The sequence below is a fragment of the Ahaetulla prasina genome, chromosome 1 (assembly GCF_028640845.1).
Source record: "Ahaetulla prasina isolate Xishuangbanna chromosome 1, ASM2864084v1, whole genome shotgun sequence".
NCBI lineage: Eukaryota > Metazoa > Chordata > Lepidosauria > Squamata > Colubridae > Ahaetulla > Ahaetulla prasina.
The window spans coordinates 306,477,306-306,500,403 of record NC_080539.1 but is presented as its reverse complement, the minus strand read 5'-3'; the positions used below and the strand labels follow the sequence as shown (position 1 = coordinate 306,500,403).

Sequence of the window (23,098 nt, the reverse complement as noted above, 5' to 3'; positions counted from 1 at the left end):
CAGATAGAAACAGAAAGGAAAGATGCAAAGTTAACGTTTTCTTTTTGCAGAGAAAAAGCAAATCCAGAGCTTGGTCAAGCCTGTCTTAATGTGCCAGAGATCAGGAAAGCTGAGTCAAGCCCCAGCGGAATTTCCTGGGGAAGGAGATGCCCAGTCCATCACTGTCTACTCAATGCTTCTCCCAGCACAGTGAGGTACCATCAGCCCAGTTCCAGTCATAAGCTTGCACCCATCTCCACTCGGTCCAATGGCCAGGTGCCATCTGGCTCTCAGGACTCCTTCCAGCCTCACCTGTATTATCACTGCAACCACCAAGAAGCCACCAGAAGCAACTATGCCTTGCCCCCTCTGCCAGGACATGGGGACCGAGCTACTTTGTGCTCCCATCGCTCCAGTGGGGATTCATTATCAACTCCCCGACATGAGACTACTGAGAGTAGGTGGAAGCAATGGCCACACGACCAGCAGAACGTACGGCCAGTGCAACACCACGTTGTAACAGTCAGGTAAGAACCACACACTCTGGCAGCTTAGCATGTCTTTATAAGAGTGATGGATGGTGTGGAAGGCATCTGCTCCCTTACGCAAGAGAGTCTGAAGGGCTGTCTGGTAGACAGCTGCATAAAAGATAAAGAGTCAAAGAAGGGGAAGAAAGGGGAAGCTGTCCATTCATGGGTAGTACTGGACAATGGACTGAGCAATAGGAACTCCTATCGCCTGCTCACCCTCTTCCCACTATGGCAGGGGTCTCCAACCTTGGCAACTTTAAGCCTGGCAGACCTCAGCTCCCAGAATCGCCCAGCCAGCTTTACTGGCTGGGGAAATCTGGGAGTTGAAGTCTGCCAGGCTTAAAGTTGCCAAGGTTTGAGACCCCTGCACTATGGTGAGCTCTACATTAGTCCTAATGAAATCATAATAGGTGTGTGTATATGTAGATACAGATATTTCATTTCCTCTTTGATCTTTTGGGGGAGGAACAGATGATGCATTTCTTTCTAAAATAGCCTTTCCATATCTATCCTAATTTTATATGTTCTTCATCCGTAGCTTAATTTTAGAGCATTACTTTACCTGCACAATATAGTAGCCATTTAATTTTTTTGAGAGATGTTGGAACCTGTTCAAATAGCTGATAAATATAATGAAAATATTCCCATTTCCTCTGGAACATAAGATTGGGTATGACTCCTTAGCCAAACCAAATTCAATAGCGAAGTGTGAATATGACACTATAAAAGGTATGAAAAAACCCTCAGGATACAAGATGGTTTATAGGCTGGCCTTATTCTCATTTAATAACCTTCCCTTCATTAATTTCTCATTGGACCATACCTAATGACAACAGACATTTTATTTTTATCCAACAGCAACATTAGTAGCTGAAGTTTAATGATCCTCTTCCTGGCATCAGGCCAGTCTAAGGGTTGCTTGTTGTGTTATTTTGAAGCATTAATGCACCCCTGGGAGCTAAGTCTAGCTCTAAAACTCCATGTACCATAAATCAACACATCTGCCTTTTCCAAGTGGGTTTTGCAGTTTTATTCTTTGTGTGTTTTTACTCCAGCGAAAGTTCTTAAAGATCATATTTTTATTTTTTGGAATATTTATTTTAATCTTTAGAATGCTGTATGATATATGACTAATATAGGCTTTTCTCCTGACCAGGCGAGCAATCTGCTTTTATTTTAGAATAAATTGGATGGGGAGATTGAGAAAATAAGTTATTTCTCTTGACAAAATTCTAATGAAAAAATTCCTAATTTCTACATTCTCAATTTTGGATCCTGCATGCTGGTGTTTTTAAAATAGGTACAAATCACAAGCTGGAAAGTTGGTATTTATCTTTTTTGTATTTTAAATATTTCTATGTCATCAATATTACTGAGCATTATTCCTGTAACATTAAGGAAACTGGTAAATCCAGTTTTTCACTAGCTTCTTGGCTGTTTCCTAGCACGTTCTGCTATGTTTGCATAGTCTCTATCCATTCATCCTCCTGCTCCCCATAACCTCTCCTATTTCAAGCAGTATGGGCAACTTTGGAGGGCATTGTCCATAAAGGCATGGTTTGTGCCCTAGAGAAGTGGTGGATTTTAGCTCTCACCCTATGCAACCATCACCTTCCCTTACTGATGTAGAATGATAGGAGTTGCAAGGCACCAAATTGGGAAAAGCTGCCCCATGCTTTCAATGGAAATACTCGTGTTTATATTTCAGAAACAGAACTTGAGCATTTGATTCATACATGAATCAACTGATGAATCAACCGATTCAGTAAACCCTGATATCTAAAAATGCCTACATTTTAATGGGTATCATATTTCACTTCCATTCTATCATAAAAAGTCATGTCAATATTATGGCCCTAGTAGAGCTTGCAAATTCATTGAGCTTTCTATTCATGCCTGGCTCTTGGTAGAGTAGAGGTCTTGGCAGTGCAGACTTCTTAATCTGAGGAAAATAAATAAATAAATAAAAATAAATAAAAATCTTAGATTAGCCTTCCCTGCGTTAGCATTCACTAGCTTTTTTGTTGATCTAAATTCTTCACTTTTGTTGATCTAAATTCTTTCACAAGCAGTGGTGAAATCCAATTTTTTTTACTACCAGTTCTGTGGGTGTGTCTTGGTGGGCATGGCAGGGGAAGGATACTGCAAAATCTCCATTCCCACCCCACTCCAGGGGAAGGATACTGCAAAATCTCCATTCCCTCCCCACTCCTAGGGGACAGATATTGCAAAATCTCCATTCCCACTCCACTCTGGGACTAGTCAGAGGTGGTATTTGCCAGTTGTTCAAACTACTCAAAATTTCCGCTACCGGTTCTCTAAACTGCTCAAAATTTCCACTATCAACTCTCCAGAACTGTCAGAACCTGCTGGATTTCACCCCTGCTTTAAACCCACAAATACCAGTTTGAGAAATACTGAGGATTTAAGACACAGTTACTAATCAGATGAATAAATTTCACTCCTGATTGAAATAAACAATCAAAGTAAGATACTGCCCATTAGGGCTTATTGCCTGTGCTGTAGCATGGAATTTTGACTTTGCATTTTTCTTGCTCAGAAGGCTAAATGGTCAAATCAATACAGAACTATGCTTGGCATGAAATTAATAAGCCAATGATTATCTTTCTCCCTACAGACATGACAAAGTGTTCAGGATGCCAAAAAGGTAGGTTAAAATCCATTATTTCATGCCCTTCTATTATTTCACATTTTCTTCCTTCAATCCAGTTATTTAGAATGAGACAAAATATTACTTTTGCATAATTCCAGGCAGGCAAAGATAAGCAATTAGATCAGGGGTGTCAAACTCATGTCATCATGATGGCTTCACATGATGTATCAGGACTTTTTTTCCCCTTCGCTAAACCGGATGCAGGTGTGGCACATCTGGCATGACATATCCAGCCCATGGGCCGGGAGTTTGACAACCCTGAGTCAGATTACGAGTTCATGGGTCTCATTAAAATGCTTACCACTTATTTGGATTCCACTTTGTGGTAGATGTACTTTGCTTTCCTAAAAATTGTACTTATCTAAATAGCTAGATCATGATTTGGTCTTGGTTAGCTGCTTCTTTTTGGATCTGGGTTACAGGACTTATAAAGCAAGCCCCTACATTTTTAGAGATGCAATCTGTTTAATGGAGTGTAACCCCCTGTATTTAGACTATTAGTTTAAGAACAATTTCACATATTTATCCTAGCATTGCATATGACATTCATTTCTGCATGCATAATGCTTTGCTTGTCGTCACTATTTTATTCTATCATAGCTCAGTGTTTCTCATTATCAGCAATTTTTACCATGTGTAGAGAAAGGGGGCTATGGAATTCTGGGAGATGAAGGCCACAAGTCTTAAAGTTGCTGAGCTTGAGAAATACTGTCATAGTTTGGCCCCTTTCTCTATTATTCATGCACCATGATAGTAAGTATTCCTGGAATCATTTATGATTTCCTCAGAGTTTGGAAATGGGAGAGGGTCATACAGTTATCTTGCTTTGGCTAAGTTATGTGTGTGTGTTTTTTTCCAGTTTATTCTATCTAAAGCAGATAAGACTGCAAAAAGCAGGCCCATGTTAAAAAAAACCCACAAGCAGGCAAATTAGAAGTATGCCTCACAATATATCTAGTGATTCTTCATCATGTACTTTCCTTATTTACAGTATTTAGCTTGGAACTGCTAATTATTAATGCTCATTAATGCTTATTAATGCTTCAATATTTTTGTTTAAAGTGTCAAGATTCAGCACACGCACTGTATGTCACTGACATATTTGCTAGCTGACCTTGTTTGGTTTTCTTTTAACACATTTCCTTTCACAGTTTTGTACATTTTCTTACATTCAGGCTTAAGTTATACTAGATTTATTAAAATACAATTTCTTATGCTTCAGACTTTCCCATCTGTGTAGCTAATAATTCCAGTCTGTGCCATTTGGGCTAAGAAGTTTGGAAGATGCAGCCCAGTAAAACTGCCCAGTATCAGAAGCTCCACCTGTTTTTTCTGTCCATTACAACTCACATAAAAACCAGATGGAGCTTCAATTAAACTACCAGAGCTACATGTAAACTTTTACTTACTATATTCTGCAGATACTGATATACTGATTCATTGCATGAAATGAGTCATGTTTTGTGTTTTACATGCTTTAACTTCAGATTGATAACATTGTTTATTTATGATGGTAAGACATCCGTTACTAAAATGTAATGTGAGGATGAAGGACTACACCACTACTTATATTTCAGGAAAAAAGAAAAACAAATCTCAAACCATCTTACTTCAAAATATAAGTGTGTGGAATGTTGGGATGTTCCCTAATAGTGTAAACAAAAGGCAAAATAAATCTCATAGAACTTCAATACACTGGAAATTGTAACTAGATGCCAGTCTCCACTATTGTCCATTTGAGGTACCTGAAGACATCTGGTTGACTATTGTGTGGGAAAGTACTGGAAGAAATGGCCCCTAGCCTGACCTAATAAAGATCTTATGTTCTGAGTTTATGTAGTGGGCAGGAGATGCCAACAATTTTGATCAGTTGGAGGGGAAAGAACCACTTATCTGTGAAATCTTTAGGCAAAATAAGAGTGTTCCCCAAATTTGATAAAAGGCCATATCAAAGGAAGGAAACATGAGAGATTAGGATTATGTTCCCACAATACGTTTTGCTTGTTTGCCTTTGGAGGATTGGACATCAATTACACTTTGGAAGTACATATTAAAAAAACAAGCCAAGCAGGAACAGATAATGCTGAATCCGCGGCCACGGTGTGGCTCAGGCTGTAAGAAGCCTGTTATTAAACACAGCTGCCTGCAATTACTGCAGGTTCAAGCCCCACCAGGTCCAAGGTTGACTCAGCCTTCCATCCTTTATAAGGTAGGTAAAATGAGGACCCAGATTGTTGGGGGGGCAATAAGTTGACTTTGTAAATATACAAATAGAATGAGACTATTGCCTTACACACTGTAAGCTGCCCTGGGTCTTCGGAGAAGGGCGGGATATAAATGTAAACAAAACAAAAACAAACAAACTTTGCATGACAGTTTGGAACAATCTTCCTTGAACTGGACTCCAGCGTGCTACAATATAGCCCTCATCCATTGGGGATTATAACATTTGTTGTGAAGTAAAAATAACAGATACTTGTGTGAAGAGGCAAATATGGGCAGGGAAGTCATCAAATGATATCATTAGATTATTTTTAAAACCCGTCTATTTGTTTTGTCTATTTACTTTTCTATCCTGTGACAGATCCTCAAATCAAATGGAATAGAAAAAGAAAGAAAAAGCAGTTGCTTGATTTTTTTATTTTATTTTATTGCTTCTTTCTTAGTTTATCCCAAGTGATTGCTGAGTGGCCAATTGCTGTCTTAGTGTTCTGCTCGGTGACTGTGTTGATCTGCACTTTGGTGGGCCTACTAGTAGGAAATGTGCCAGATTTTTCTGAGCCCATGTGGGTAAGTTCATACTGATTACATAACTTGGGAGTTTGTTTGCAATTTCAAAGAGCCATGCCCAATTTGATGCTTCCCAGATTACAACTGAACTAAGTTTTCACAGGGCTGGGAGATGGTGGGGATATTAGCCTTTTGGAGGACTACGGTTTGAGGGCAATTATTTTAAAAGTTTGCTATCTGCTTTCCATCCAGTAGCATGCAGAAGTAAATCTCAGGATGATAACTGCATTTCACCATACTTTTCCAGAAACTTGAATGAATTTTGAGTGCATTAAGAACCCCTAAGCTAAGCACCACATAGTTCGGTGCTTTATATATAAAGAAGCTAAACTCAATTGCCAGTTAGAATTGAAAGTATGTTTGAAGGCTTTTAGTCAGACTAATTAATACTGAACTAGATTCACAGTGCTTAACTTTTTGTTTATTGTTAGCTACTTCATCCACCTTTTCTTTTTAAGACTAGGATTCACTCCCAGAGTCCCTCAGCCAGCAAAGCTGGCTGAGGGACTCTGGGAGTTGAAATCCACAAGTCTTAAAGGGACCAAGGTTGGAGATCCCTGCTATAGGGTATCAGTGAGAATCTTGGGGAAAAAATTAGAGCCTAACCTTTGAAGCACTGTTTTTAAATTCTGCCCTTTTAGATGGTTAAAAATCATTAAATGATATGTCCTTTATACATTCTGGGATACATTCTGGGATACATTCTGGGATTCTAGAATGTGAATGGGCTCCATTATACATTTGGTAAATAGAATTCTTAAAGATTCCTTGCAAGGCAGCATCAACATAAAAAGTAGTCAAAACAAGTAAGTGGACTTATTCACATATTACAAAAGGTGTCTGAAATGAAAGTTACATGGTCTGAAATGAAAGTTACATGGTTTGAAATGAAAAAAAAATGAGGTTATTCAAAACTTTTGAGGATAACAAGAACGTCTAAAGACACTCTGAAAATCTTGATTAGAATGAAACAGGCCTATTCTATTTTTTCCACCCTCATGACTTTGGGATCATAAGGCTGTACGTATTTGAAAAAACAAGATTGATTTGGACATGTACCTGTTGTAGCTGATAAAATATCACACTTTTAATGTTTTTTTAAAATCTTCCTTTCTTCATTATAAATAGGGTTTTGAACCACGAGACACAGAGATTGGCAGAAAGCTCACAGTATGGAAGAATATGAAAAGCCAAACAGGCTATAAAAAGATGCTTTCCCTTTCTCCCTTCATTGACAACAGGTTGCTATTATTATTATTTCTATTATTGTTGTTATTCCAGTGGCAATAACATGACATGCATTAAAATAGTGAGAAAAAGGTGTTCCCTCCCACCCCATCTCTATGAATTATTTTTTTGCATCCTGCTTCAATAGTCTTAAGATTATTGCCTGAGAATTCTGTGGCCATTAAATGAATGCAGACCTTATGTTGGGGGAGGTAAGATTCTGGAGTTTGGAAGACATGAATAGCATTCCTTGAGGGCCAGGTGCAAAATGTATATTGTTGTTGATGATGATGATGGCTGCAGGAAGCATGGATTAAGGATCACACATTTTTAATATAAGTGCAAGTGGTTGATATTAGTAGGCACCACTGAGCCCATGAATAGTTTCCCTCTGTCAAATGGAACGTGATTTAAAAACACTAACCGGCTAGAATTTCTGCTCAGTAGTTGGGTGCCATCTTACTTAACATTTCTAGGCCCCATACCTGCATACGAGAAAGTGTGTAATTGTAAGAAGCTTATTCTTAGGAGAGTGTTGAATCCTGAAAGAGAGAAATGACTCTGGTGACTATGGCTCCAATATGCTAAAAGTGAGGCAGGAAAGGAGAAAGAAAATGGTGTGTTTAAAGTCTGACTTAGTATTTTAAGGCACAGAACTCTCTTTTAATAGGTATTCATTTATTAATTTTTAGTTATATTCATTTGCCTTTTTGTCTAAGAAGTATTTTATGAAGACCCACGTCTATCATGGTAACCATGTATGAATGAGCATCCCTATTGTAGCCAGTTCTTGATGGTCCCAATTCCTAAAAGTATTATTATTATTATTATTATTAATCGTATTTATATACCGCCCTATCTCCCGAAGGACTCAGGGCGGTTCACAGGCATTTAAAAACATATAAATATAAATACAGAATAAAAACAATTAAGAAACTTATTTGAAAGCCCGTTAATTAAAATATACAAATAAAACCCAATTAAAACCCATGAATTTAAAACCTAGCTCAGTCCTGCACAATTAAATAAATATGTTTTAAGCCCGCGGCGGAAGGTCCAAGGTCCGAAGCTGGCGGAGTCCGGGGAAGTTCGCTCCAAAGGGTGGGAGCCCCACAGAGAAGGCCCTTGCCCTGGGCGCCGCCAGACGACATTGCCTTGCTGACGGCACCCTGAGGAGACCCTCTCTGTGAGAGCGCACGGGTCGGTGAGAGGTATTCGTAGCAGTAGGCGGTCCCGTAAGTAACCCGCCCAATGCCATGGAGCGCTTTAAAGGTGGTCACCAAGACCTTGAAGCGCACCCGAAGGCCACAGGTAGCCAGTGCAGTCTGCGAGGATGGTGTTATACGGAGCCACGAGGGCTCCATCTATCACCCGCAGCCGCATTCTGACTAACTGCAGCCTCCGGATGCCCTTCAAGGGGAGCCCCATGTAGAGAGCATTGCAGTAATCCAGGCGAGACGTCACGAAAAGCGTGAGTGACCGTGCATAGGCATCCCGTCCAGAAAGGCGAACTGGCGCACCAGGCGAACCTGGTAGAACGCTTCCTGGAGACGGCCAAATGGTCTTCTAGAGACAGCCGCTCATCCAGGAGGACGCCTGTTGCGGACCCTTTCCATCGGGGCCAATGACTCGCCACCGATGGTCAGCCGCGGATTGCTGACTGTACCGGGATGCCGCATCCACAACCACTCTGTCTTGGCGGGATTGAGCTTGAGCCTGTTTCTCCCATCCAGACCCGACGGCCTCCAGACACCGGGACAGCACTTGATAACCGTTGGGGTGGTCCGTGTAGAAAAGTACAGCTGGGTGTCATCCGCATACAGCTGATACTTCACACCGAAACCACTGATGATCTCACCCAGCGGCTTCATGTAGATAAAGAACAGGAGGCGAGAGATCGACCCCGCGGCACCCCACAAGTGAGGCGCCTCGGAGCCGACCTCTGCCCCTGTCAACATCGACTGCGACCGGTCGGAGAGATAGGAGGAGAACCACCGATAAACGGTGCCTCCCACTCCCAATCCCTCCAACCGCGCAGCAGGATACCATGGTCGATGGTATCGAAGCCGCTGAGAGGTCTAATAGGACCAGGGCAGAGGAGCAACCTCATCCCTGGCCCTCCAGAGATCATCCACCAACGCGACCAAAGCCGCTCCGTGTTGTAACCGGGCCGGAAACCGACTGGAACGGGTCTAGATAGACAGTTTCATCCAGGTGCAAGGGAAACTGATATGCCACCATATTTCTACAACCTTCGCCGCAGCGAAGGTTGGAGACCGGACGATAGTTACCTAAAACAGCCGGGTCCAGGGAAGGCTTCTTAAGGAGGGCCTCACCACCGCCTCTTTCAAGGCGGCCGGAAGACACCTCCACCAAAGAAGCGGTCGAATCGCCTGAGCCAGCCTCGTGACCTCCCGAGTGGCCAGCACCAGCCAGGAGGGGCACGGGTCCAGTAAACATGTGGTGGCATTCAGCCTACCCAGCAACCTGTCCATGTCCTCAGGAGCCACAGGGTCAAACTCATCCCAAACAATATCGCCAAGACCACCTCGAACATCTCACCCGATCATCACCGCAATCTTGGTCCAACCCATCCCGGTTGAACGATTTTATCGATAGATAATCATAAACTCTCAGCACGCCCCTGCGGGTCATCCCGCCCCTGATGTAGGAGGGAGCGGTCACCCAAACAGGGCGGCTGGGCGGTTATCTGCCGATGCAATGAGGGAGGAGGCGAGCTACGCCGCTTCCTCAATGCCACTAGGTATGTCCTAGTATAGGACTTCACTAGTGTCCGATCAGCTTCCGAACGGCTAGACCTCCAGGAACTCTCTAGGCGTCTTCTCCGCGCTCATCCTCTCAGCTCCTCGGAGAACCAAGGAGCCGGTTGGGACCTGCGCCGGGTCAGAGGCCGCAAAGGCACGACACGGTCTAAGGCCCCCGCCGCGGCCCGTTCCCAGGCCGCCACAAGTTCCTCAGACCACAAGTACTGGTCTCATTTGCAAAACAGATGCTCAAATATCAAAAAAGCCAATGGTTATCAAACATTTTCTATCACATTATTGTATAATAATCCAGATATATTCAGCTATCAAAAATGGACTATAAGATCCTAATAGATAATTTCTCTAATTACATTTTTATCATAGCACCATCAATATATATCAATATCAGATGTAGCGTGTAGTTCTGCATCAATTTTTATTTTAGTTAAGGTATGGAAGACAAACAAACATTAACCAAGAATTGAGCATGTAGCCAAAAAGGCTTAGTATTTCTTTTTTTTAATTAGATTAGAATTAAAATGCCCACTAGTAATGGAGTCCAATTTAAGGGGAAGTTTTCTTCCCACTTAAAAGGATTTTGCTCAGGGGTGAAATGCTCCCAGTTCAGTCCGGTTTTCCCAAACCAGTAATAAAAAAGGCTATTGGTTTGCTGAACCGGTAGTAAAAAATGTAAAACAAAAAAGTTCCAACGATCAGGTGAGCGATACCTGATCGTCAGAACTTTTTTTTTTACTTTTGTAGCGTTTTTTTACTACCAGTTCCCTGCAATCGGTAGTTAAAAATGCTTTAAAAAGTTTTTTTTAAAAAGGTTCTGAAGATCGCGCATCGCTCAGCTGATTGTCAGAACTTTTTTTTTAACTTTTTATGCATTTTTTTACTATTGGTTCTCCGATGATCACAGCTGTGCCACGCGATTGTCAGAGCCTTTTTTACCTTTTAAAAGCATTTTTTACAACCTATTCAGGCGAATAGGTTATAAAAAATGCTTTTAAAAGGAAAAAAAAGGCTCTGACAATCGTAGCTGAGCTGCGCGATCATCAGAGCCTCTTTTTTTACTTTTAAAAGCATTTTTTTACAATCTATACAGCCAAATAGGTGTAAAAAAGTGCTTTTAAAAGGAAAAAAAAGGCTCTGACAATCGTAGCTGAGCTGCGCGATCATCAGAGCCTCTTTTTTTACTTTTAAAAGCATTTTTTTACAATCTATACAGCCAAATAGGTGTAAAAAAGTGTTTTTAAAAGTAAAAAAAAAAGATTGCACGTCACAGCTAATCCCACCCGCTACCCCCCATGCACTGTTCTACTTACCCCATGCCCCCTTTTGGTGTGCACTGTGTGCATGTGCGCACCTTGCAGTTGGTGCGTGAAGCACACATGCACAGCCAGCGAACCAGTAATAAACTGGTTCAGATTTCACCACTGATTTTGCTGCATGACAGAAGTAATTTTTATTTTGATTGTGCTGGAAACTATTACTATACATTCGGTGTATTTTAAGAGAGGATTTTGGCCCCCAAATATACCCTGAAATTAATTAATTGAAATAAAAATAGGATACATAATGGCAATCTATGTATCTATATATTCCAAATCAGGGATATCATTGGATTCAACACAGGAAAGCCTCATTTTCCATCTCTGTGTAATGAAATTATGTCAATCAGCTGAGCTGATACAGAACAACGCTCAGTTCCATAGTTTCCTAAAGACATTCCTTATTTCTTTTGTTAGCTTTGGAGATCTGGGCATCAACAAAGGGCAGAGAGCTTTACAAGGAGAACAAGAAGCAAGAATAAGGAGGATGGTGGAGCCAGACTATGAAAAAGATGGTTTCTTTTGTAGTCCTCCAGGTAAGACTAATTTGATATGAGACTTCAGAATACAAAACAGCAAGAATGGCAACATTTTACTTAATAAAATAATCGTAGCAATGAAAGATGCCATTTTGGCCACTATGCTAACACACACACAAAAACTACTAATCTATATAGAAATTCAAGATAAAACATTCCCAAGAAATGGCTGACCATTCTCTGCTTAAAACGGGGGGTCTCTAACCTTGGTCCCTTTAAGACTTATGGACTTCAACTCCCAGAATTCCTCAACCAGCTTTGCTGGCTGAGGGACTCTGGGAGTTGAAGTCCACAAGTCTTAAGGGGACCAAGGTTGGAGACCCCTGGCTTAAAACACATTCTGTGAAGGAGAGCTTAACACCTCCCTCAGGAACCAGTTCTACTGTTGAACTCTTCCTCTTCCTTAAAATTTTCCCCCTAATATTTAACAGTAACCTTTCTTTTTGAAATGAAAAACAATTACTCTGCATTCTGGATTGATAGCCATTAGGAAAACAAAGGAGAATGGTAAAACTAGACTGTCAAAAATATAGATTTGGCATCCAGACTATGAAAAGGAAAGAATGGAGCTCATTTATTTAATGCAAGGAGTTGTCAAAGACTTTTATATACCCATCCAATAATGTTTACCTTGTATAAATCCATTTAAATATACCGTAGATCTAAAACCAAACAAACGTTACTGTTTCCTAATTTACAAGAACCTAGGGGAGAATTTGCATGCATACAAGAGAGATATCAGTATCAGAAGATCTTTTTTCCTTAAACAAATGTTACGTTAATAAAATTCTTTTCAATTGCACCCCACATTTGAAAGTGTTTTTACAGGCTTTCTACAAAGCTTCTCCACTGTTAGTTACTCTGGTTTATTTGCCCAATGTCTCCTGTCCCACTCAGTTGCCCTTTACTATCTCCCACATATTACTTTGCTGTCATTGAACTTGCCTCCTTTTGCCTAGCAGATAATTTTGCCTAGAACAAAACCTCTGCTACTGCCATTAAAAAAAATAATTCCTGGAAACACAAAGAGCAGATAAATGTTTGGGTTCTTAAAGATGATGAGGTACTACAGTTATTATGGGCGGGGCCTAGGGCTCTCCCTGTGGACTGATTGCACATCCCAAAAGGTAACATTTCAATAATTTAGCAATAAACCATTGATGCCTCCAGGCCCAGTATTATTTCTTGTCTTTGGGATCTTCTTGGACAGGAGACCCCTCAACCAGCACCTCTAAAACTAATGTGCATTTGTGATCCTGTTTAAAACCAGGAACTTTACTTCAATACCAACCCATTTCAACAATGTAAGATAATCATTGCATACTGAGATGCATTGCATCTGATACCTCAGATTCTAAACTATATGTCATCAATGACACATAAAGCTTTTGCTGAAGACATGTCTTCTTCTTGTGCCATATCTGTCATCGGACGTTGGTGTTGGCAATTCTATTTTTATCAACAGCCGCATGAAAAAGTGCTGTTGAAATTTGTCCAAACCAGATTTTGGACAAAATCTAGATTTTGCAGCCATGATCTGGACCTCATTTGCCTTCAATCTTTCCTTGGAGGATTAAGTGAAGTATGTAAGGCATATTTTTCCAGGTGTCACATCGTATGTCCAAAATATTCTAACTTTTGCTTTGTTATAGTTTTGATGATTTCCCTTGGTTTTCCCAGGCGGCTTATCACTTCCTCATTTCTGATTTTGTCAACCCAACTTATATGTAACAGCCGCCTGTAAATCCACATTTCTGAAGACACAGGAGGTTGTATATGTGCATGCTAGACTATTCTGATTAAAAACAGCATTATTTAAAAATTTAAAAACCCAACCTAATTTACATGAGGCTATTTCATTACTTTTCCATAACATGATCGCCGTTCCAACCATTATTATCTAGCAACAATTCATTCAGATCATCAGTAGCTAACGAACTGGAGGAAAAATGTGGAAACATCAGTTTATTTAAGAGGACCTTGGGGGTTTTTTTTAGTAGAATGAAAACTCTAAGGAACCACAACAATAAAAATCCTTTCAAAACAGCTCAGTTATGAGTGAAGGCATGCAATGAGCACAAAATTCTCTGCATGATTCCATATGAATACAGTAGGAAATGGTAGAACGTATCCCAGATGAGAGACTAGCTGGTTGGCCGCCATGAAAATTTCCATGATAACCTTTCCAAATGTTTCTCATTTTAATTTGCTCAGATTGCTAACACTGCTGTTCTCAAAATATCCTGCGGCAGTTCAGTAGGATTTCATTCCAAAGCTTCCTTCGGATTTGGGTATAGAATGTATAATTCACTTATTATTAATATCAAGGTACCAAGGGTTTTTAGATGTACTTCTCTCATATGCATTCAATAAATCCTATAAGATCAAGGTGATTTACTTATAATTAAAGGTGTACCGGAACACAATCTGCCCTGGTTTCATTGTTGTGATCAATTGAAATAGATATAAAATGTAGCCGCTATCTAGGAAAAGGAATGCCAGGAAGCATGTTATAGGACAGATACCACACAAGAAATACAACTACATTTAAGTGTGTTTCTTTCTCTATTATATACATTCCTTTAGACGTTCTGGTAGCTGAATCAAAAATAAATGTTAATTTTAAAAAAAACAAGTAATAAATAATATCAATAGAGGCAGGAACACTGGCTATACTTTATATTTCAAATATGAAGCAACTCTGAGTCATTGTCTTCAAAGAACAAATTTACATTAATAACGCTACATTAAAACAAGTTATATTTTTTATACAGTTCTTCTTTTGAAAACAATAATCTCTACTGATAAAGTCTAACAGTTCTAGTCATTGTTCAACTTTAGAAAAGCTGTGGGGAATTCTTTGTTTAATATTAAATATACTATAGAATCTTTTTTCCTGTTTTTGGCAATGAACTAGGCAGCAAGCATTAAAACCCAAGCTTTAATCATCATCATTGTCATCATCGTCATCGTCATCATCATCATCACAGGTTCATGGGAAAGACTCAGTAGATGGATAAAAATGCCAAATCCAATCTAAGCATCTGGCTGACTGTGCAACCAACAGTAATAATAATATTGGCACACTGCATACCCTACCACAAAATATTGGACAGTGCTCAGAAAACGTATTCATTGACAAAATTTCCATCTGTCAAGAGCAAAAGGAAACATTGCTTGGATCCACATATATATTACATTGATATATTCTTAGATTCTTGAAAAGAACTTGATCAGTATAGAGGACCAACATCAGTTAACTAACTGGCATCTGTGATTTCATATTGTTTTGTGTAACAGTAATTACTGCTGGTAATTGCACAATGTTGGCTGCACAGGACCAAGGCTTTAAGAACAAATGCATGCAAAGCCAGAATTAAGCTACAAAAACCAAATATAGTCTCAGCAAAGAAGCTGAAAAAATAGTGGATCACCTGGTTAGCTACTGCAGAAAAATCACACAGACTGTCTACAATCAATGGCATGACAAAGTAGCAACAATGATGCACTGGAATATTTGAAAGACGTACCCTTTGCCTGCAAGCAAGAAGTGGTGGGAACATAAAATAGACAAAAGTAATGGAAAATGAAGGCGCTAAAGTGCTCTGGGATTTTAGAATGCAAATAGACAAGCACTTGCCACATAAAACCCAGATTTAACAACTATCAGTAAGAAAGAAAGAAAAAAGTCTAAAGAATAAACACGGTGGTACTTGGAGACAACAAAGTAGAAGAGAAAGAACTGAAGAAAATCACAACATACAAAGAACTGAGAATAGAAGTAGAATGCCTGTGGCAAAAGAAAGCAAAGATAGTATCAACATTAATAGGCATCTTGGGTGCACTCCCAAAATATCTGGAGCACCACTTGAACATCAGCATTAACAGAATCACCATCAGTTAATTGTGTAGGCAGCTTCACATGGAACAGCTTCCATTGTGCAAGGATACCTTTAACATCATCAAATAACAACATCTGCTTATCTCAGGTCCTTAGGAAGGACTTGATATGTGGATAAAAATGCCAAATCCAGCCAAATATCTGGCCAATTGTGTGACCAACCATAATAGTAATAAGCAGACAACTTTTCTTCCTGCAGTCCTGCCGCTTCTGGCTCTGGATGCTCATCCAACAGTCCTGATAAAAATGCCAAATCTATTCTAAATATCTGGCTGAATTTGCAACCAACATAATAAATAGAATATGGCAAAAGAAAGCAAAGTTACTATGATACTACCAATACCAATAAGTGCCTTTGATGCAATTCCAAAACATCTGGAACACCATTAGCACACTATCAGCATTGACAAAAGCACCATCTGTCAATTGCAAAAGGCTGCTTTACTTGGAATAATATAAATCCTACAACAATACCTTTAATTAAGCAACAACATCTATCTATCCACATCCTTGGGAAGGATTCAATAGGTAAACAAAAATGCAAAATCCAGGTTAAACATCTGTCTGACTGTGCAAGCAACATAATAAAAACTCAATATGACACTCAATTCTTAAGGGAGATAAAGAGTAGTTCAGAACAATGATAAAGTTTCTTCTTCAATTAATTGTTCACAAAAAAAAAGTTATGCAATGGCAATGAAAAGAGCCTATCGCATTATTATTATCTCTTTTATTCATTAAACATGAAACTCAGTCAACTGAACATTTAAAAATGTATCACACATATTATTGACTGGCGCTGATGGTTGATACGGGTTGCTGCCAGCAACCAAATATCTCCTTAAAATGTACGATATTCCCAGTAGGGCACTTTTTTCTAGTTCTGCTGGTGTTATTGCAGAAAGCTGCAATTTCTTGATGTATTTTGTAAATTCTTGGACATGGTACTAAGTGCCACAATGACAGGGTATCCCTGCTCCATGTTTCATCCATAATCGCATAGTTTCAATGGCCAGGTTGCAATATTTCGTGATTTTTTCCAATTCTTTTTCTTCTACTCAGGCGTCTCCTAGTACCGCAATGTCAATAAATTGTACGTTTCGGTTTCGACAACTGATATCTGGTGTGTTGTGTTCCAAGTGACGATCCGTCTGTATTCAAAAGTCCCACAAGATCTTCACCTTCTCATTTTTTATAACTTTTTCCACTTATTATTATAATAATTAATAATAATAATTAATTAATAATAATAATTTCTAATTATTATTGAATTATTGTTGTTGTTAATGTTATTATTCCAAATAATTTGATTGGACCTTCACCTTTGTTCATGTATTTTGTTTCCTTTTAGGGAAGAATTATTCTCAGCTGGTTTTCATGTCTACAACTGCTGGGAGCTTGTGGAATTTGCAAGCGATACAATCCATGTGTCAAATGGAACAGAACAAGGTTAGTAGTGCTTTGAGGAATAGACACATTTCCTTAGAGTGACAGATTCCAGTTTTACACTTCTAAATAACTTAGGTAATTCTGAGACCATTCACATGCACACAAAGCAGGGGTGAAATGCTCCCGGTTCGGACCTGCTCACCCGAACCGGTAGCAATGGCGCCGGGTGGTTCGGAGAACTGGTAGCAAAAATCCCTGCCCCTGCCCCTGCTGAACCGCGCCATCATCAGTTGTTGTTGTTTTATTTTTAAAAGCAGTTTTTCTTCAGCCAAAAACATGCCTTTAAAAGTAAAAAAAAAAAAAAAGCCTTTGATGACCCCACAGCTCAGCTGGGATCGTCAGAATCCTTTAAACTCTTTTTTTAACAACTTCTTTGGCCAAAGAGGTTGTAAAAAACAGGTTTTAAAAGGCTTCTCTGGCAATCCCAGCTGAGTTCCTCACCATCAGAACCTTAAAAAACATGTTTTCTACAAGCTCTTCAGCCGAAGAGCTTGTTAAAACAATTATTTTAAGAGGTTCTGGGCTGCTATGAGGCAACTTCAGCTGGGATCGTCAGAGGAGCTTTTAAAATCATTTTTTTCCTCTGGCAATCCCAGATGAGTTGCCTCATCATCACAGGCTTTTAAAATCATTTTTAACAACCTCTTACAACAGTCCCCACCCATGCCCACCCAATGCCCCATCCCCACTTGCCTTATTGCTGCTTTTTTCAGGCTCGCAAAGCCATGCTTTACATCAGTTGCATCAGCTAGCAACTGAATCTGCCTGCCTGCAATCCATTTCCTCAGTGAGCAACTCAATCTGCCTGCTTTGATGGCTGAGGAACTCTGGGAATTGAAGTCCACAAACCTTAAAGTTACTATGGTTGGAGACCCCGATCTAAAAAATATAAATTAAATAAAATAATAAAATATTTGTGCAGCTGAGATTTGGTGTGTTTCTGTAGTGTTTCACTCTAACTACACAAACACACAAAATCTCACAAAGCTGTATGTATCATTTTGTGTGTGTGTGTGTGTGTATGTCAGTTGTGTTGTGTTGTGTTGTGTGTGTGTAAAGTGTGAAACTTAGTTTTTGAGCTTTTTGTGGCTGTGTGAGGTTCCTGCTTGTTGCAGGGGCCATTTTGGGTGAAGTGCAGCTGCTTTTACATTGTGTGTGAGTCAGTTGTGTTGTGTTGTGTGTGTGTAAAGTATGAAAGTTGGTTTTTGGTACCTCTTATTGTTTTGTATACTTTGTTTATTATTTTTATTATTTATTGTTATGGCCATGCCCACCCAGTCATCTGACCACCAAGCCACGCCCACCAATTAAGCCACGCCCACAGACCTGGTAGGGAAAAAATTTAGATTTCACCCCTGACACAAAGGAATGAGGATCAAGCATCCAGCATACTGAATTTATAACAAAATGTAATGAAAAATCTCTTTTTTGGTTGATCAAAACAGATTTGTGAAAAAAGAGGAAAGAAAATTTGAAAGAGGAAAAGATAAGAATATTATAGTAGAAATGTACTATAGAAGTAATCTAATCTAGTTCACTGAATACGGAAGAAAACAAAGAAAAAGAAAACAAAGGGAAGGAAAGTTAGCCCTTTGATTATTGGATGTTTTTAAAGATCCGTATTTGGGGATAATTTTAAAACGAAAGTATATTTATGCTTTGTGAAACTATAGCATTTAGGTATCAAAGCTTATGTTATTTTATGATGAAAAGTTAAGAGAAACTTGAAAATGTCCACTTCATTAATATGCTTGATAACTTTTTAAATCCTATTACAGTATTATTATGTTTGACACTACAAACTGCATTATTATCAATTAAATGTATATATGCTGTCCATCTCCCTGATAAAGCGACTCTGGATGGCTTACGTATCTAGTATAAAAGGTAATTAGCATATGGAGTAAAGGCTGAGGTGGCTATCTTTCTTAACTCAGGGAGAATAAACACACATTTTTGGCTGTCATGCAAGTATATCATCATCATCATTTGCTGTTTTTATGTTTATGTTATGGAGCAAAAGAGAGTTAGTTCCAGCTCACTGCCCTTTTTATCATCAAATAATCTTTTGACAATTTTTGCACACTGATTTCCAGTTGCCAACCCCAAGATTATTTGATTTCATGTTGTCAACAGCCCAACAAAGCCACAGAGTGACAGAAAATGAGGATATTGGAAAAAATAAAAGAAGGAAGAGAGACATAGAAAAACCTAATGCATTCGTTTCTTTGTGGCCATTTTCCAGATCCGTTCACACCCACAGTTTGGGAACCTGTGTCAACGTACCGAAGCCAACGAATGCTGTCCAAGCTGGTCTCTTGGGAATTATATTGCTGCCCTACACAACCGATCTTCTTGCTTCGATATTACCCAGGCGGATGTTTCCCACACCCTGACCCTCCTACGTTCTTGTGCCCCTGACTATCATAAAGGCATTCTTGTTCCTTCGTGCGTTGGCTTCAAGACTGAAAGAGACAAACACATGCAGTGTTCTAAACTCCCAGAGAAATGCACTCGGTTCCATGCGGTTTACCAGCTCCTTCATTTTTTAGTGGACAGAGATTTCCTCAGCCTGCAGACGGTGGGATATCAAGTGCCAACCCTGAAATATAGCCTGTTGTTTTTGCCAACCATGAAGGGAGCTTCCATGCTGGGAATCTACCTAAATAATCTTGAGTCAGGGGACTTGTTTGATAATTACACATCCATCATTGGGATGGACTTGGGCCTTAAGCAGAAATTATTCCAGCACTACCTTTTCCTGGATACCGTGTATCCAATCATGGCAATACTGGCAATATTTCTGAGTATATTTTGTTATTTACACTCGGTCTTTATCACTTTTGTCACCATAATGATTGTCTTTGGTACCCTGATGATTTCGTATTTCTTGTACAAGGTGGCCTTCCAATTCTCCTATTTCCCTTTTGCAAACCTATCTGCAGTGATCATTCTCAGCAGTATTTGTGCCAACCATACCTTGGTCTTTTTTGACCTCTGGAATCGTAGCAAAACCCAGAACCCATCTGCAGGGCTTTTGCAGTGGGTGAGAACAACCATGCATCATTTTGGTTACCTCATGATGGCATCTTGCCTAACAACTGGTGCTGCTTTCTACGCAAGCTACTTGAGTTACATTACGGCCATACGCTGTTTTGCCATCTACATGGGCACTTCTGTCCTGGTGAACTTGATATTTATGTTGACGTGGCTCCCTGCTTCAGTTGTGCTATATGAACGATTCATAGCAAGGAAATGTGTTTATAAACCAGAACACTACTGGAATAATACTGGGCACAAAAGGGTCATTCTGTCTTTCCATCATCTCCTCCAGAGTATCCAGACTACGTGGCGGGAAACTTCCAAATTATTATTTGAGAAAGTTCTTCCTTGTGGAGTAATCAAATTCCGTTATATCTGGATCTGTTGGTTTGCTGCCTTGGCTATAGGTGGTGCCTATATTTCCTGTCTAAATCCTCGACTAAGGCTCCCAACTTTGGAGATGCCATCTATACAAGTGTTCAGGTTAAATCACCCCTTTGAGAGATATGATGCCGAATATTGTAATGAGTTCATGTTTGAAAGGTTAGAACGAGAAGACATGCACATGCCCATCACTATTGTGTGGGGTGTACTCCCAGTGGACAATGGGGATCACTTTAATCCTAAAAGTAATGGTACTCTGGTGAGAGACTCAGCCTTTACCATTGAAAATCCTGAAGCACAAAGGTGGCTGCTGCAATTCTGCCAAAATGTCAAGAATCATACTTTTTACTATGCTGACGTGGAACAAAAACCCACAGTTTGTTTCATGGAGGAATTTCAGCAGTGGATGGACAGCAGACAGTGCTCCAAGAGAGATCACAGCTTCAACCTCTGCTGTAACCACTTCTCCTTCCCATATGGCAGAGAAGTCTTCCTTCATTGCATCAAAATGATGATAATGGAGCACAACAGAGAAGCAGCTGAAGCTCGTGACTTTGGTCTCCGATTCGATGAGAAGGGCAATCTTGCTGCCCTGGTGCTAGAGTTTCAAACTATTTACTACTACAGCTCCAACTATAGCAAGGTAAAACAATTTTATGATGAGCTTGGCTTATGGATAAGACAAGAGATAAAGGTAGCCCCCATGGGGCTTCAAAATGGTTGGTTCACCAGTAAATTGGAGCTCTATAATCTCCAGCACAGCACCGACACAGAGACCATGGTGGTGCTGGGATTGTCAATAGCCATCTGTTTTGTGGTTCTCTTGCTCACAACTTGGAATGTCCTTCTTACTGCATTCTCTGTTATCACTGTAGCAGGTACTGCTCTGGTAACTGTTGGACTTTTGGTTCTTCTGGAATGGCAGCTGAATGCTATGGAGTCCCTCTTCATTTCAGCAGCAGTGGGCCTCTCCATCGACTTCACAGTGAACTACTGCATTTCCTACCACTTGTGTTCCCACTCTGATCGCCTGAGCCGGGTAGCCTTTTCCCTGAAACAGATGAGCTGTGCCACCATCATGGGAACTTCTGCTTTGTTTTCCGCGGGCGTGATTATGTTACCTTCCACTGTGCTAGCATACAGGAAGTTAGGAATTTTTATGATGATGATCAAATGTATCAGCTGTGGCTTTGCCACATTCTTCTTCCAATCTCTGTGCTGCTTCTTTGGTCCAAATAAGAATTGTGGACAAATTCTTTGGCCGTGTCTTCATATTTTGAAGGACTACTCCGAGAGCCCTAATTCCTCCAGCAGAACTTTCACCTGTGGAGGAAATGAGAAACAGAACCGATTAGCAAAAGATCAGGAATCCAACGGTGCAAATGAACAGTATGAACTCCAGCCTTTGGCCCGGAAACTCAGTGACAGCTTTGACAATAGCACTTCCACAAGCAAACTGTCCAATCGTCCATCTGTCTTATCCGAAGATATTCAGCTCCAGGACAACCGGTGCCCTAGAATGGAGCTTCACTCATCCTTTGAGAGAGACAGACAGAAGCTAGAGCAAACTGAGGGATGCCATTTATCTCTTTGTCAGTGCCCTGCCTTGCAAACATCTTCTCCTTACAAGCCTGGAAGCAACTCAGGAACAGAAGCAGAAAATCATCAAGACGAGCTCTGCAGAGAGTGCAGATGCCAAAAATATGATCCGAAAGCCTGGGAACATTCCCAGTCAGCCAGCACAATAGATGACAGACTGCTAATTAAATCCCATTATTCCAGCAATGCCAATCAACAAAAATCAGATTATACCTCAGAAAACAGTAATCTGCCAGAAGCTGAACTGTATGATCTTCACAGATGCCTTTATTCCACCGGTAGCTCTTTCAGTGTTCAGAATGTCTCCAGTGAGACCTCTCTCAGTGATTTTGAATCCAGCATAAAAATTGTGGAATCAGCCAGCTCCTGTCCAGATCATTTAGATGAAGCTGATTCTTGCTGTTCCGCTCAGAGGGGTCACCTGAATGGAAAGAGAGACACTTTGAGGCTGGACCTAAGAGAGACTGTCTTTGACACCTCTGCATCAGCATCCCAGCAGAACAATGGCTTGAGAAGGACACGATTAGGAGGATTTGGAGGCATGGATCCCGTTGTTCTACCAAATAGCAAACCTGATATGCCTGATGTTTGGATCAAGCGGTCTGGGGTTCAAAACTCTGGATACTGAGGGTGGAAAAATCTCAGAGTAGAACAACTGCTATTTCAGGGGCATGGAAAAGATGTTCAGCTCAAATAGCAGATTTGAAACCCTTCCTTTTTCAGCATGAAAATGAAGTGCATTATTGCAGAAGTGAAGAAAACACTTTTAAAAAATACTAAGCCAGCCACTTTGAAGTAGATCAGAAGCAAGTTTTAATGCAGTGTCAGCTAATCAACTGCCTACCCTTGTAGTCAGTGCCATGGGGTTGATTATATTCAGTTATC

General features: G+C 40.1%; 1 protein-coding gene across 1 annotated transcript in view; it reads left to right on the top strand.

Moving 5' to 3' along the window:
- The window catches only part of DISP2 (dispatched RND transporter family member 2), a 34,614-nt gene extending 11,773 nt beyond the window's left edge, over positions 1 to 22,841 (top strand). The window contains exons 2-8 of the mRNA XM_058162189.1: positions 51 to 506; positions 3,148 to 3,177; positions 5,850 to 5,973; positions 7,102 to 7,214; positions 11,717 to 11,835; positions 17,091 to 17,188; positions 19,434 to 22,841. Of these exons, the coding sequence (XP_058018172.1) occupies positions 51 to 506; positions 3,148 to 3,177; positions 5,850 to 5,973; positions 7,102 to 7,214; positions 11,717 to 11,835; positions 17,091 to 17,188; positions 19,434 to 22,841 (4,348 nt within the window). The remainder of the gene's footprint in view (positions 1 to 50; positions 507 to 3,147; positions 3,178 to 5,849; positions 5,974 to 7,101; positions 7,215 to 11,716; positions 11,836 to 17,090; positions 17,189 to 19,433) is intronic.
- The last annotated feature ends 257 nt before the right edge of the window (positions 22,842 to 23,098 follow it).